Raw genomic sequence first — 16,817 nt, 5'->3', positions numbered from 1 at the left:
AGGCCAGCTGATCACCACGGAAAGAGAGAGAGAGAGAGAGAGAGAGAGAGCAGTAGGACAAGATCACGACAATCGCCTCGACCAAGGCTTCTAATCCTGCACGAAAACCAACGGGTTTTTTAGGTTATGTGTATAGTTTAATACAATAGAATAAAAGCGAACGTTTTAGTGTTTATTTTCCGAAAGGTCAGTCAACAGAAGGCCGCCGTCATCGACCAAAGGACGAGAAGATGTCTGGAAAAGAACGAATCGACGTTTTCCCCTCCAGAATGTAAGCAGCTTGTTTGCTAGCTAGTTGCTAACCCACCGTAGCCTCATAGCCAGATATCATGATTCTGTTTTGTTGATTTGTTGCGTCACAGTCTCTGGGATGAACTATGCATATCTCCTGCTAAATTAAATGAATCTCACTCGCGCCAGGTTACTGTTTAAAAGAGGAAGAGTGCTTGTCATGTGATGTTTCTAACACCATCCCAGTGTGAGCTGTCAGTCTGAGATGATGTCTGACTCTACTGACCCACAGACAGTATAAGTCTTGACTGTAACATTGTGTGACCTACTGATCAGCAGTTTCCTGTTTGTCTGAGGGGGTTAATCAGGGCCACTGATGCAGACTATGGATCCTGCATGTTAGTGGGTTATAAAATAAAACACCAACAAATATCCAGACAGCTAAAATAACAGTTTTCTTTACCCATGCGTGTCAAAGCATGTACATAACCCCTGTATACTATTTAAATCCTGTATACTTGCAGTGTAATTGGAGAGATTCAAATACAGCATTCAAAATGTTTGTGTTTTTGTTTTGGCTTGCAGGGCTCAGACCATCATGAAGGCTCGGCTCAAAGGGGCGCAGACCGGCCGCAACCTGCTCAAAAAGAAGTCTGATGCCCTCTGCATGCGCTTCCGTCTGATCCTCCGCAAAATCATCGAAGTAGGTTGAGAATGATTGATAACCGGCTTTGTTCTCCTTGCATCCGTTTCTTTAAGTAGCCTTAATAGTTTTTCTGAATGAGGACTTCTTATCTCTTTCCCCCAGACTAAGACTAAGATGGGAGAGGTGATGAGAGAGGCGGCCTTCTCTTTGGCTGAAGCCAAATTTACAGCTGGCGACTTCAGGTAAAAATCTAGCAGGACGATCATGTGATGTGGCGTTTAGTTAAGGTGCATCTGTAACTCACATCTGTAATTCTGTCCACAGCACAACTGTAATCCAGAATGTCAACAAAGCCCAAGTGAAAGTCCGTGCCAAGAAAGACAACGTGGCAGGTTTGTCTAAACATATCCTCTTTTTAATCTTAACTGTTGGTAAAACACGTTTTTATATGCTCCATTTTACATACAAGTGACATGTGTTTCTTTATTTTAGGTGTCACCCTTCCAGTTTTTGAGCACTACCAAGAAGGCGGCGACAGTGAGTCATGTTTGGATAAAATTAGTTTTTGTGACGAGTAAGTGAGCGCGTTCTCACCTTCCCAGTGTCTTTCAGGTTACGAGCTGACTGGTCTGGCCAGAGGAGGAGAGCAGCTCTCCAGGTTGAAGAGGAACTATGCCAGAGCTGTTGAGCTGCTGGTAGAGTTGGCCTCCTTACAGGTAGGGGGCGCTGTTAATAAACTAAGCTGTTAATTCAGCTTAGTTTATTTCTTCTCAGGTGAAATGGACAATGGTGGAATAAAGATTAAACTACCAAACAGCATAAAGTTATCAGAGTGCCACATTATTATACTGTTTAAAGGGTACCTGCATTTTTTGAACATTTACATAAAAATTACTGCAAAATTCTGTATAAGTATAAAAAAAGTTAGTGTGATTGAGATCCTCCGACACGTTTCCCACTTTCTGTCTGTAGACATCTTTTGTCACTCTGGATGAAGCCATAAAGATTACCAACCGCCGTGTGAACGCTATTGAGCACGGTAAATTCACACTTAACATGCAACTGTTGCCCTTTTTCTCAAAGAATTAAAGGACAGTTCAGTTAAAGCTCATCTTCATCCCACTTTGCAGTGATTATTCCCCGGATCGATCGCACCCTCACCTACATCATCACAGAACTGGATGAGAGAGAACGAGAGGAGTTCTACAGGTGAACACCTTTTTTATAGCAGTCCAATAAATCCCCCTTTTTTTATTTAAACAACTTCTTCTTTCTAACCTTCTATTTTTGTTATAACACTGAAAATCATTTCTCCTCTGACAGGTTGAAGAAAATCCAAGAGAAGAAGAAGCAGCTCAGGGAAAGGACAGAATTAGAGATTGCGGCCCGTCTGGCTAAACTGGGTCCCATCGCAGAGCCCACCAACATGCTGACGGAGGAGACGGATGAAGACATGCTGTTCGAGTGAAGCGCTCTCAAGGCAGACAAGTCCCCGACTTCATATAATATCCTATTTATTCTGTGCCTCTAAGGCCACGTCGATGTCTCCTCATGCAAGTGATGAAAGTTGTTTTCTGTGTACTTGTCTGTGATGATTTGTTCTATTGCTTCAGTGCTGGAAGGTACCGTGTGTTTCCAGATTTCGTCACTGTACAGAACCAAGCTGTCGTCTCACTGTTCAGCCTCAAGGGAGTCAGTTCACGATTCACAACACAATATTAGTAGGTTTACACATGGTTTTGCGAGTGAAATTAAAGGAGGATTCTGTGGGATTAACTGATTAACTTATTTCGAGCTCCTCACAACATTCAAAGCCATTGCATGCTGTGAAGCTTACGGTTGTTGTAGATTTCAAAGTGTGTGAGTCTGTGTTGTGGAGGTTGGTGTTACCTCATTTGAGGATGTTTACCATTGAACCAGAAAACCCTAAAGTGGCCCTGCTGTAAAGTCAACAAAGCCCTAAACTTCATTCAAATAAATATGTCATCAGTATCCAACCATTGCAGAGATTTCTTGACACGATTAGAACAACAGTTCTTCCATCTCATCGGCTTTTGCATTAATGTAGAAGCTTTTCATTTCCACATGTGAAGTAAAGGAGGACTGGGTAAGTCTGCAGGATCACATTTCTTTCAACATGTGCTCGGAAACATTTTGTGCAAGTGTTTCAGTTTACCCAGCTAGATGAGGAATGGCAGCCATCTTGCATCAGAATGCTACATTTAACACATTATTTTTAGCTACGGTCGGACTTTGCAAAGTTTGAATTAGTACACATTAGTGTTGTAACACCAATATTACCAACGTTCACATATGTATCTGATTTTATTAACACTTTTCCAGAATTGTGCTTACGATTCAATAAGTTCTCTGCAAAGAAGCAATACCATATTTCTTGGAGTTAAACTAACTGGTGGAAACTATTACAGGAGTACTTTGCAGCACGATATACTGGTAGTAATGATTACCAGCTAGAGACAATACCTTAGATTGGAGGTCTGGTATCACAGTGTAAATGAGACATGAAACTACAAAAAATAATACTGACACTGGTGTAGACGAAGAACCTCGGAGCTGTGCAGGTTACAGCAGTTTTTTTCCATCTGTGTTACTGAATGGAAGACGTTACTCTGCAGTCATCACCTCTCTTCTGTTTCGTACATAAACAGCTTTTGGTTTACTGCTTTATCAGGAAGCCATTTCAAAATTGTGACAATAACACTCTCCAAGTCGAGTGTACCAGTTGTATATCGCCCACACAAAAAAAATCAATAAAATATTTTATCCTTTTGGCTAGAAAATATATATATTTACAATTATAAATAACTATTGAGAATAGGATAGAAACATAGCTACGTGTTTGATAAATGACTTTGCATAAAACTGAGATAAACAAATAAACAAAAAATCACAAAGACACACACACACACCAACATAATGAAATGTGAGAAAGAGTCCATCCCTGCAACATGTGGTAAAGATCACCTCTTCTACAAACGAGGAGAATGTGCAATTGAAAATCCAAAGACAATCAGCACTGTCCATCCTTCATTTTTCATCCTTCATTTCTGTTTGACTCCTTCAACCCAGTCACACCCAGTGACCTCTAGCACAGCCAAGAGGTGGGCACCCACTGTGGCTCAGTGTCCAGCTTGTCTATCAGCCTGCGCAGCTCGTGGAAAGCCTGGTCGGGATCCATGTTCACAATGGTTGCATCGAAGAAGTGGCCGAAATTTTGCTCCATCTCGCGGGCCTTTTCAATAACCTCCTTCAGCTCTTCAGGCTGTGCAAAGACAACAAGACATCGCGTTTTAGACGTACTGGACATAAATATTAAAAGGCTTGTACGGTCATTATTACTTTATGCATTGAATACTTTGATATTGTGATAGCTGTGTATCGATTTCAATGTGTTTGTGTATTTAGAGTACCGGGAGTAAACAACCTTTTTTTACTATTAGCGCCATGATAAAGACCCCGTGAGGTCCAAACCGGACAAAAAGCTTTTAATATAACTTCTTTCTTTGCTTTGCCTAAAAGTGACTAAAGAACCCTTTTCTTTTCTGGGATTAATCTTAAATGCTTCATTTTGATGAAATACGTTGCATCTGTTATGCAAATAACTGCATGCAAGATGTAAACTATGAAACTTACAGTGTGTGTATCAACGTTTATGAAGGAAATACCATTTTGCAACACTGTACAGCGGGTACCTTTGGTGTTTTCCCGTCTGAGGCCAGCAGGGAGCGTAGTCGTTCCTGAGAAGGAGGAGCGATGAAGATGACATAGGGCTTGAGGTTGGAGGACCTGAATACCTGCAGTGACTGACAAGAGGAAGAACAGGGACGCGCAAATATCAGACCAAACCAAGCACTATTACGACTGTAAAAAGTTTGCTGTATCAGTCAGTAAAAACAATTACATTTATGTCCTGAATTTGAAAAAGGCTTAATTATGCTTCGGGCCAAGCCGCAGTGGTTGAGATCAAGACAGAGGGCTGAAATGTGCTTTGTAACTAACATGTAAGACAGAAACAATGTTGGGAATTGTCCAGGCAGTAACAAGTACTCAAGTCTCCTACCCTGGTGTGGAGGCAGAGCAAACAGATGCGTCCAGAGTTGATGACATGTCGAACTGAGTCGGTGCTGGTGCCGTACAAGTTCTTCTCATATTCCCCCGACTCGATGAACTTTCCTGCCGCTAAGTCGGTCTCAAAGCCGGGCCGACTCACAAAATGGTACTCGCGCCCATTCCGCTCATGTATCCTGGAGTTTCTGGTTGTGTCTGAGCCATGGAGAAGGATAGATCATTTTCATTTATTGCAAAAATCCTCGAGCTGTTTCGTAACAATTGGCACAAATTAAAACTAAATAGTATTCAGTTAACTTATAGTCTAACTTTATAAGTTGTCAGTTAAATGTTTTGACATTAGAAATGTGTGAATGTTGTGCAGTTACAGGTGATGAAAGGTGATATGTCAAATCACAAAACACTTGTTTTGTTCCTCATCTGAAATGATGGATTGTTGATGAATCATTCATTATTAGATATCCCCCGTGCTTTGACAGGACGTCGACTTACGTGGAACAGCAACAGCAAACTTTTCCGGTTCGATGGACAGAAGCCTTCGACGCAGCTCATCGTGACCGCTGTTTGTAGGCCCAATCAGACCAATGGGGCGTTTACGATTGGCAGGCTGGTGATAAAGTGACATCTCCTCGTAGGTCAGGATGTCATCGTAGTCTGAAGAGACATTTGGGAAGGGATAATGAAACCCCCTTGACTGACATACACAATTCTCTCTAGTTCTTAGGCTGCTGTTATGTAACTATCTGTGAGATTTGACCTCTCTTTGGAGGCCGGTGAGAGGTAATAATACCACACTATTATGTTATCATTCCTGTGTTTGTGTGGACGTTTTGTCTTTTACATCAATGTCCTGCTTCATATTCAACCTTCATTCGAGTACATATGCGTTTCCTAACAACATCACACATCCCCCTTCAAGCCATTTAGGCACCTGCTGGGCACCTGTCGGTGCCCCCTCTGATCCCGTCTGTAAAGACAGGACTAATCTGAGCTGTGACACACGAGTCTGGACAAGCTGCTGCGAGAGCGACAAGACGTGTCAACTCGGGCTAACGTGCAGGGTTAACACTGACAATGTGTGGACACTTGGAGAGCTTCCCAGGACAGGAGGTAGTCTTTCACTTGTGGTAAATGAGAAGCGACAATAGGAGTTTTGTGGGTTATTACGGGTGCAGCTTCTCAACAGCACATTCTCAAACCAGCAACCCACTTCTAAAAATGTTCTGAAGAAACACAGTGTGCAAAAAGAAAGATAAAGTAGAGTCCTACCAATGTTTCTGCTCAAGGTAGTCGTGCTCTTCTTCTTCAGTCTCTTGTTTTTCTTTGCATACCAAAGCCTCCCTGGAGAAATGACAAGTCAAAAATATTTGCTTTAAAATAGGTTTTTATCAGTTTACTTCTAGACACCACAAACTCTATTTTCATGTGAGTCAGGGTGGAAACAAAATGATATCTTGTATTTCCTCACCACATAGTGCGTGGTTACACATTTCACGCTTACCTTGGTGCTCTGGACTCCTGTCTGTTATAGTTTTCTTCAAGGTCTCTCTCTGTTGCTGGAAGCTTTTTCCTGAAAAAGGTGAAAAGCAAGGTCACGCAGATCATCTCTCCAACTCAAAGTAAACATATAGACACACAAACCCAGTGTCGTTTCCATTTTAAAAGCCCATATGAATTCAAAAATGTACAGATTTGAACATTTTTGTTGGTGTTCATTAATATTCCTCTATAGTTAGCTTATGGAAAACATGCACTAGACAACTACACTCAGGAATGGACAATTGCAAAAAACACCACCAAGCTTTTCTAGGCCTAGCACTGTTTTTCATAATCCTCCTCGTGTTTCCAGACGTGTTGAGGAAGAGGCACAAACAGGCCCCGCTTTCCATTTCCACTACTTAACCTGATTTTCTTCCAGCCACAACAGACGTGGGTCAGAGAGTAATCGCGAATAATTCTTAGGTGTTTGTTTTAATCTGCTTGATGTGCCAAATGGGTGGTGTTTGCTGCCAGGATAGTAGTTCCAGGTTTATTACTCACAGTACTTTTACTGTGGCTGCACAATATCCAAAACTATTACTAGGGACGGATGAGAAGTCCTGTGTAGTTTATGAATTATTGATACGCTGGTATCAAGTATCATTGTTTGTTTTATCTTAAGACAAGAGTTTTTAGTTAAACGTAATCTTCACAGGTTTAAGAGTTATTATCCTGCAGATGTGTATCCTTCATGTACTACAGACTGTTAACTCTGTAATTGTTGTTTTTCGCTGAGAGTTCAGCCTTTTCTAAGTTTCACTACTGAATGATGGTACATGCACACAATGCAGTTTGTGTGTTACAAGGCTATTGCTGACGACTGTAGGGATCTAATTAACTAAAGAAAGCTTTCATACAGTCTACAAAAAATTGTGTGTGACAAATTCTACTAAGATTATAGTTATATCTTTTGTATTCACCTAAATGTGTGCACTGGCTGGACAATTTCTAATCAACAAATGTATTCAAATTATTCAGCATTATTATCTATTTGCAAATTTTTGCTTTACCAACTCAGTGCCCTTGTTCTGAAAACAGACTTGGTCCCCCAACGTTTAGTGTTGTTACGTTTTAGTGAGTTAAAGACACTTATTTGCATGTAACTCCAACTTAGTTGCTCCCTTTCTTACATATTTTAGCCACATGCACTGTACAGAATGTGAAACTACCAAACAGAAAAAATTTAAACAATTAATACATAAATATATGTTTAAAATATACAGCTGTATGCATTGTAAGTAGACATACCATATGCGTTTTAGTTTTGATACAGTACAATGTGTTTACCATGTGTTTACAATGAGTTTAGTGGAGTGATTAAACAAAACACATGAACACATAATCAAACAACTTACCATACCAGGAGAGGATTTTTTTGTATTGGTAGCAATTTGTCCTTGCAGTTTATCTGCCCTTGTAAAACAATAAACTATGTTTTTATATATCTATATACATACTGAATATTGGTATTCAGCGCTGGTCTGATCCCTACCTGGAATGAGTCCAGCCAGAGGCTGGTTGTCCTCATCTCCATCCCTGTAGGCCTGCCACCAGTTGGGGTCGTCCTGGCTGATGACATGGAGGATGTCTCCCTTCTGGAAGGACAGGCCCAGCTCCCGACACGGCACGAAGGGGTCATCAGAGGGGTCGTAGTCAAAGTAAGCTCGTACGTGCATCTTAGGGACGAGATTTACAACGTCAAGGTTTGGCGTTGCATGCGTGCAAACATGCGTTCTTACACACGCTCACACTCACATCATGAGAGACTTACCACAGTCTGTCTGTGTGGGGCAGGTTTAATCTGAGAGCTCGGGATGAGGAGGAAGGTCAGAGTCCCTTGCATTTGTTGCTGATGGAAAAGATGAGAAGCAATAAAGGGATCATATTTCCATTAAATCATATTTTTTACTGTATGTATTTACCTCAAAATCTTAGCACTCTTTTACTGCTATTTCTTTTTTCAGAATAACAGCATTTAGTGTTTGTGTCTAAATTGTATATAAGAAAAAAAAGTACTGATAGTGAAGCCCACGAACACTATCAACAACAACCACCTAATGACATTTCTAAGGCTATACATGTTTGTCAAACTAACTAACATTAATCTAGAGGTGGATATGCATTGTGGGTGACACCTAATCTCACCAGCTATGGAGGGACAGATGGTCTAAGTACCGGCCCACTTTATGAATACATTCAGATGCCTTTAATAGTATTAAATGTATATCATTTTAGATTTATAGACATTTGAAGCACCCATGGGTACACTATAACAAAGCTGTAACAGTCCTCACCAGTAAGTCATGGACTTCATTGACATGTTTCCCACGAATAGATGTCCCGTTGATCTCCAGGATCTCATCTCCCTCACTGAGAAGGCCGCTCTTCTCTGCTGCTCCACCTTTCACCACACGACTCACCAACACGCTGTCCATGTCATTACGTACTGTTGCACCCTGATGGCCACGCACACAAATTAAATCCATAATATTCTCTAAAATACAGAGTGAACAGAGAAACACATGTCTAAAAGCAGAAAGGGAGGCAACAGTTTGAATACAACGAAATATGTCACATACAGTGAACAGCATTGTGTCTTTTTCAAATTTCATTCAAATTTTCCTCTGGAGCTCACATTGACAGGCATTTTGCTGCCCTGTTGGTTTGTGGGTACACTGACAACGACACACCCAGATGATAAATGTGAGTGTGGAGCACTGTAGTTACTTAAAGTACCAACTACGGTTTTGAGATGTGTAACAACTATCCTTGTTTCGGCTGTGAAGCTGTGAGAAAATACACAAAGACATACTGAGTGTACAAAGCAATAACAGAGGGTAGTATTAGACGGCGCCTCACCAGTGGAGTGTCACGGGCCTTCTCCAGTCGGACCAGTTTAACTGTCTCTCCAATGTACTGAGTCAGACTTTCTTCTGCCATTTCCTGCCCTGCCACACTGTCATGAGCCTGCATCAGTGCCTGCCACATTAAACAAACACAGAGAAACACATAGAGACAAACAGTACAGACATACAAAGGTTTTACAGACACGTAACGGACAGGAACACGGACAGAAAAATAAAGGAGGAGGCGGCATGAGTTCAAGAGAATGATTGTGTTCTGATTGTGCGTCTGTATAGATGTTGTCCTTTATAGCAACTATGGTTGGTATGGAAATAAAGTAATCATGTAGCATGGATTACAACATGACAAACATTTATTGAGTGGTTTGACAGTGTAAACGGATGACTTAAACATGCACCTGCTACCAGAAGCCTGCCTATAACCCATCACTTTTTTAACAAGACCAGTCAGCAAACCCACCAGATATAATACAGAGATTGCTCCTCTACTTCATTTAAAGTGACAAGCGCTCTGAGCCCCACAATTAATAACCGTCGGTCCAAATTAGTTTCCCTATCCTGCAGGAGAGGGGACCTCGGAGAGCAGAGGCCGGGCTAAGCTTTGGCGTACACACAATCCGTCTTAATCTCCACCTCCATTTAACAGTCAGGATCCACCACCATCAATCATCAAACACCGTTGGCTTCCCCGCTGGCCAAGAAACTGTGTCCTGCACTCTTAGAAATGCAGGTGCTAACTAGAACCACAGAGGGTTCTTTGGCGTATCCCCATAGGAGAAACCCTTTTTAATTCCTGACAGTGTTTTTGAACATCATTGCTCTAATTTTAGTGTAGAGTGTCAGATTGGATTTAAATAACACACCCCTTGAAAAACCCTTTATTCCAAAAAGTGGTTCTTCAGAGGCAAATGGTTCTGGGGAGAACCTCAGCCTTTCAGTAACAACCCTTTTGGAACTCTTATTTCTAAGGATGAAAACAATGAAATGGAGCCTATACTCCTTACACGTGTACCTGTCCATTAGTTTTGGGTATGAGGTTGTTTACCTGCACTCTACAGTGTGAGCCTCTGCTCCCCCTCAGAGAACAACACAATCTGTTCCACTTTCTGTGCCACAAGGCGGGCTCACTTCACATCATATTGCCCCCGCTGGCTACATGGATCCAGCTCAGTGGAGGGCTTAACAGGGCAATGAGAGAAATTGGTAGTTCAAAGTCATGTAGGCCAAAAATCCGACCCCTGGCGTTCCCCTGTGAGAACCCTCAACCATAAAATCACAGCTGAGTCATCCACCTGAGGTCTTTTCTCACCTTACTGCCTCTCTAATGGATGATAATGTCTGATAATGTGGTGACATTCTTTTCTACAGAAGAATCACTGAAGCTTAAACTGACAAAGCAACTTCAAAGCAATGCCATTTGAATATCTGTTTGATTCTTTTCATGTTTCACTGAAGAGATGCACAGGAAGCCAAAGTGTGTACGGCTTTTCATAACGTGACTCCTTACACAGCTGCAGAAGTGGTCTGCTCGTATCGGTGATGTCTAATAGTTTCAGTAAAGATGGAGGAAGTGGCTCACCTAAGAGGAACCTCGTAAGTTTTCAGGTACTATACCAGGAAATAACATAATTTTAACCAGTTACATTTTGTAACTGTCTGGCAACATTACTGTATTTAAGAGAAGCATCCACCTCGTCAGTAGGCCTGTCGCAATTATTTCATAATCATAATTCATTATTGAGTTTACGTGGGTCCTTTCAGGAAAAGCTTAGTGCTGACATTTACATGATGGCCTTCCTTGAGGCACCCACTTGATCAATATTTGGAGCAAATCACAGACTAGTTAACCTTAAAAAACTAAAGATAAAACTAAAACTAATTTGTCATAAAAGATATCATCTCTGAAGCAGACATCCGCCCTGCCACTGTATCATGATGGAAATATGTCCTCCAATTACCTTTGAACTGGTTAGCAGCTAAGTGTTATTCTTTCCTTTTATGAAAGACTATAATAAACTAAATCTTGACGTCTGACATCACAGTTGAAGGTGCAAGAGAAACAATTACCCTAATGGACTAAGTACAGTATAACAATATTTATATTTCCAGTATTCAAATGATCTGGGTATTACTAGTTAGTTAGTCTATAAGGCACTATCATTGGTTATTAATGTAAATTCACAACTGAGATCTGACATCTGACCTGGAGGTGAGGATTGGTGAGCAGAGCGTTGAGCTCCAAACCCTCCTTATGTTGGCTGGACTGGAGAATCCTCTGGACCTGAACACAAACACAGACACAGAACTACAGTGAGCTAAATGACACTAAGAGAGATAATCAGGGCGACCAAGTAAAGTCAAGAACAAAATAAAAGAGTTTAGTACCAATTTAAAACCCTTAAAAAATCTCCAATCTCTTAATTTAACTCTTCTCTAATCTCTTAACTTTTTAAAGTCACTAGAACTTGAGTATTGTTTCTTAAACATTAAGACAACTAATTAAAACTGTGACTTCAGTCAGATTTGAGTCTAAAGCTGCCAGACTCCATCAGAACTGCTTGTCGGATGGCGGAATGGTTTGTGAAAACGACAACTTCTGTAACTTGCTGTAACCGACAACCGGACGTTCACACTCACTACACACGCTGCTTGGCCAGCTGTGCGGAGGTGAGAAGGAAAGCCCGGGGCTTGAACTTCTCTCGCAAGCGCTCTTTTTTTTCTCCATGCGTGACACAACTATTTCACTTTTCATGTGAACAACCAAGCACAGCACTCTGAATGTCTTCAGGGAGAGACTTTCCTTGAACGTGCAACTCTAGTCACCGTATTTAACGATAACCGCGACATCATCTCCTTCTATGAGGGCCGTCTTACAGCCGTAGGTGAGTGTGGCCATTTGGAACAAGTACGTGGTAAGACAAGACATTGTACAAACTAGTTCTTTGTTTTTAGAATTACCTGGCCCTAAGCTATGTGACTCAAGTCCTCACTTAAATGAATGCCACAGCGAGGATGCATTCTTTAGATTTTGATCCACTCAATAGCACAAACTTCAGGGGAGACTGTCAACATTTGACACATCCCAACTCAGTTCCATTTGCGTTGAGATATCCCAAACACAAAACATACAGAAACCTCATGAGTGGTTTACATGCATCGTTTTCTAATTATATAACGGGTTCTTCAATTGGTGGAAACTGTATTTTCACATCTTACTTTACTTGTATCCCTTGATTTGTCTTGAGACTGTGTTCAGCATCTTGCTGAAGTTAACTCTTTCCAACAGGTGTTATTTTCTGACGCTTACACCCGACAATATTGTTCACTATGTATTAGATTGAGAAGAGCAGATTTCATAGTTGCGAGGCCCAGGTTGAGCCAACACCTATTGTTGTAATCCTAAAGTATAATAACAGAATTAACTGTATAATAACACAGCACAGCATGTTCAGGATTACAACGTCAACATAACCAAAGTTGGGCTGCACATAAACTAAACCTATACTGTACATAAAAAAAAATCACGTTGTCTTGTAGTGGGAAAAACACTACACACAATCTAGACAAGGATCCATTTTCTGTGTTTATTTGCACAGATTCTACAAGAATAACTTCCTCTTTTCTTCCACGGCTGTTCAGATTTTCCACTCTGCTACCTTTTTTCCTTCCGTTCTCTTCTCCTCTGTTACACGGCTCTATTTTAATCATTTGGTTCTTGTGCTGTCATTTAGTGGGAAGTTGCTCATGTTTGTGGCTTGGACTTCATAACAGAAGGCATTTTGGTATTCTGACACTCCGTCTCTTCATCTCCTGTTCGCAGCTTAGTTCATCCATTACACTAATCATACCCTCACTAACAAGGTGACGCACTCCCCCCCCCCCCCCCCCCCCCCAGCAGCGCTGCGCCTCCACCCGCGCTCCTGTAAGCTGCTGGAGTTTCTTTTTCTAGCCGCCCAGATCCTGCCCTGTGCTGCACCGCTCAGCCAGCACCATGGGCTGCTGGGAGATTAGTTTACCCAACAGCCCAACTGAGTGACACACAGCACAGCCACTTAGTTAGGACACACTGCAGCTCAAACTATTACGTCTTGTTAAGCACTTCGGGATCTGTGCCTGGTGGGAGAGAAGCAAAACAGATCATGTAACCCAGCCCCTCTATCCTCAAACTCCTGTCAAGACTGGAATACAGATTCTGTAGCCGTAATGCTCGGTGTCCTCTGAATGAACTCTAGCAGCCTGTTTCGTCAAAACAAGATTGACTCTTACACATCTTGCCATAAAATGTTTTAAAAAAAAAAATCACACTGCACCAGTCTGACTGCGCTGAAAAGCCTGTATTACATTCTTTCACGCTACACCCATCAAAAGTTGACATTAATCCTAATGAAGTGCTTATTCTGGGTGTAGCCTGTCATTGTTGTATAGAGCTTCTGCCTAATTCACAGCAAACCATGTCACCATTTCTGTCAGGGACCGAGCTCTGTGTGACTGTGGCTGCATTTGAACAGTCAACGTGCAGAGGCCGGGCTCCACAGGGACACTAGTCAATTACTGTCGCTTTGCTTCAGTGGGAACAAGCGGCTTGTGTTTTGTCAACGAGGAAGTCAAGTGTGGCACATTCCCACCTACTCAAACCTGAATACTGGGATGGTTTCTTGCTCTCTGTACGGGGGGGGCTCAGGATAATTCCTTCTTCCCTTTCCTTCGTGGTCCATCTTCCTGTCATCTCACCATCTTTTCGCCTTAATTCTCCAATATCATTTTTTCCTTTCTTATGCCTCTTTTCAATTCCCAGCACACTCCATTTCCACGCATGGCCGGGATCCAACAAATGCCTCATTTTTGTTTTCACTCACCTTGTTAACCACAAGACAATTTACATTTTATAATTATTCAGACTGGCATGGCTGTCTTTTGGGCAGCCTTGTTGAATGAATCATCACCAGAAGCAAAGATTGTTCATGCTTCATTGAGTTTGTTCAGATAATTCACCCACAGAGGTACTTGCCTCTAAAAATAGGCTTAATGTGGTCCAAAACACAAATTGGCAAATACAATCTCAGCGTGTTTATGCCTGAATGCACAAACTGCTGCCTCTTACTACTCTACTACTGCTAGTCTCATGAGCTACAGAATAGATTTTGTGGCATGCTTAAAACATTTCTAAAATTGAAAGTGAGTTATTCATTACTCTGGGTCCAAGTGTTTCTATTTTCCCCGATTCAGTTTCTCCTGGAGCTGTTAACAAACTATAAGACGCAGCAGTGTAAACTACGTTAACAGGAACCGAACAAGTACCTCCTGGCAGAGATCTTCTGCTTGTGCTGTGAGGGGTGAGGTGGGAATGACTCTCGTCATCTGCTGGGATACGGCAATGTAGATGGTGTAGGCATTCTTGAAGTCCTCCTTGGTAAGGAGCTGCATTACCAGCTCCACATCCTGCTGGCTCTGCGCATCACTGAGGCAGTGATGCGCCCACTTCAGAGCCTGCAACAACTCCGCCAGTTCTGAGCAAGAGGTAGAGACAGTGAGGGAACAGTACAGAGGCAATACAGAGAAACACACGGGCGTGTCTTCCATCTCATAACTCAGGAAGAGTCAAAATGCTAAGAGTCATGTGTGTGCTTTTGCAAATTAGGTTTGAAGTTGTTATTTCTAAGAGAAAGGAGCTTCATATGATATGCAGACGTCCATATTTAAAGAATTTAATGAAGAGCTTTTCAGTCTCTTGAGTCACCCAGATTCTACCTCACTGGTTTCTGAGGTGTAGAGGTGTATGGCCTGCCTGTCCACACCTTTCCAGCAGGTGTGTCAAACATCTAATGCACAACTGTGCACTGGATGGTCTTTATAAGAAACGGATCTGATGTAAGTCATTGGCTGTATATAGAAGATGTCAGAACCTTCTGCATGCAAATCAACTCTCACTTCTATTCTCACTAGACACTCTTTGCAACTAGAAGGGCCCTCGGAGCGTGCAGACCTCCGACAAGGTTGGTTCCATGTGGGGAAAATAATGTGTGAATCTGCCCTTTGATTCAAATCCGCTTCATAATGTAATGGGTTCTCCAAGTCCCTAACCAGTGGAAATAGACAGCCCCTAAATCACATCACCCTCCTCCACTACGGCCCTCTGCTCTGTGCCCTCAACAGTCATTGTTTTACTCCTTTTGTTTTCTTTTTCTCCCTAGTGTTCTCTGAAGTCTAGATGGCTGCCCTCCTTTGTGGCCTTCTTTCCTCCTTCCACCCCTTTAGACCCCAGTAAAGACCCTCTAACCCGTACTGCCCTCCTCCTCTCAACTCACCAGCTACAGGATCCTGGGCGAATGTGTCTTTGGTGGCCTTTTCCTTTCCCTCAAAGGTGGGATTGTCAATGCCCACCTTGGGGTTCTGTGACAGCTTCTTGAGCCTCAGTGAAGCATTGGGGTCGATGTCATGCTTCCCCCTGATGTCCTCCTCTCTCCTCTTCTTAAGCTCCTCCTGGTAGTGCTGAATCCTCTCCATGTGGGCACTGGAGTGTGGAGATTTGACAAGGCTACTTTCGTCCCCTGGACAGTCCACTGCCCTCTCCCTGTGGCTCTTGACCTGACCAGAGCCCTCTTGCACATAACCGTTCATATGGGACATGATCGTCCCTGCTGCAGCAGCATACAGCTCAAACCACCCCAGTGTTTACTGAGATCTGCTTGAGTAATATGAGGCACTGCTCAAAACAGAGGCCATAGCATGCCAGCGGAGGACGTCCTTTATGTTCTCTCTGTGATCTGTCATCCTGAAATACAAACAGAGAGTTACAATGTATTTCCTTTGTTATCTTAAGCATTTTTCATTAACGTTACTTGAAGTGTTTACATGGTGGACAAACTCAGGTCTTTTCTTTTTAAGAAGGTTAAAATAAATCACTTGTTGGCTGTCTCTTTTATCACATTATTCATCATAAACAGACGTTGAATGGTGTCATTCAGAGTTTGAAATGAGCCAAATGCTGGTAAAATATGCAAGTGGCAGCCAGATTTGCTTCACTCACTAGCCTAGCTGGTAGACTGTGGACTCCACCAGCCACAGGTGGAAAAATGTATTTCCAACCACGATATCATTGACAAAAAAGATGCGCACCAGTTTGGCTGTAGCTCTGACAGAGTGATTGAGAGCTTAATTGACAATACTGAAAATATAACGGAGGACTCTGGAGCCCTGGCTGCCATCACATTCTCTTTTCTGTCATACTTTAGAGGCATTGAAGGGTGAATCTGGGTTCATTTGAATTTTAAAAATATGTACTTTATTTATTTATTGTTTGCAGAGAAAGCAATCATTATCATAATATATGCCTATATACACATTGTAATACATGTATATAGCTTTTCTTTAGATGTTACTATTTTAAATGGCTTTCTTATTTTTGATGATATATGTCATTATTGAGGTATGAAGTTACCTACATCGTG

General features: G+C 42.0%; 2 protein-coding genes across 2 annotated transcripts; one reads left to right on the top strand and one right to left on the bottom strand.

The window, feature by feature from the left end:
* Positions 1-12: 12 nt before the first annotated feature.
* On the top strand, positions 13-2,865 carry atp6v1d (ATPase H+ transporting V1 subunit D). Its single transcript, XM_079180126.1, has 9 exons — positions 13-271; positions 817-934; positions 1,040-1,119; positions 1,202-1,269; positions 1,370-1,414; positions 1,490-1,593; positions 1,850-1,916; positions 2,008-2,086; positions 2,201-2,865. Exons 1-9 carry the CDS (start codon positions 231-233, stop codon positions 2,343-2,345), a joined length of 747 nt encoding a protein of 248 aa, XP_079036252.1. The 5' UTR covers positions 13-230; the 3' UTR covers positions 2,346-2,865.
* Positions 2,866-3,635: 770 nt separating this feature from the next.
* Positions 3,636-15,987, bottom strand: pals1b (protein associated with LIN7 1, MAGUK p55 family member b; the record flags this gene model as incomplete). The annotated part of the gene is made up of 13 exons (XM_079180585.1): positions 3,636-4,160; positions 4,591-4,701; positions 4,959-5,161; positions 5,459-5,620; positions 6,236-6,307; positions 6,468-6,536; positions 7,998-8,181; positions 8,277-8,354; positions 8,800-8,961; positions 9,365-9,484; positions 11,573-11,650; positions 14,668-14,876; positions 15,675-15,987. The coding sequence occupies 13 exons, from the start codon at positions 15,985-15,987 to the stop codon at positions 3,984-3,986; spliced, it is 1,938 nt and encodes a 645-aa protein (XP_079036711.1). The 3' UTR covers positions 3,636-3,983.
* Positions 15,988-16,817: the final 830 nt, after the last annotated feature.

This window comes from Pholis gunnellus, assembly GCF_910591455.1.
Source record: "Pholis gunnellus genome assembly, chromosome: 19".
Taxonomy (NCBI): Eukaryota; Metazoa; Chordata; class Actinopteri; order Perciformes; family Pholidae; genus Pholis; species Pholis gunnellus.
This window is presented reverse-complemented; position numbering and strand designations above follow the sequence as displayed.

What these genes read in the sequence shown, in the direction of transcription:
- atp6v1d (XM_079180126.1), top strand. Translation starts at nt 231, where the DNA reads ATGTCTGGAAAAGAACGAATCGACGTTTTCCCCTCCAGAAT. An exon ending in GACGTTTTCCCCTCCAGAAT is followed by an intron (nt 272 to 816) that starts GTAAGCAGCTTG and finishes TTTGGCTTGCAG; the next exon opens with GGCTCAGACCATCATGAAGG. An exon ending in CAAGAAAGACAACGTGGCAG is followed by an intron (nt 1,270 to 1,369) that starts GTTTGTCTAAAC and finishes TCTTTATTTTAG; the next exon opens with GTGTCACCCTTCCAGTTTTT.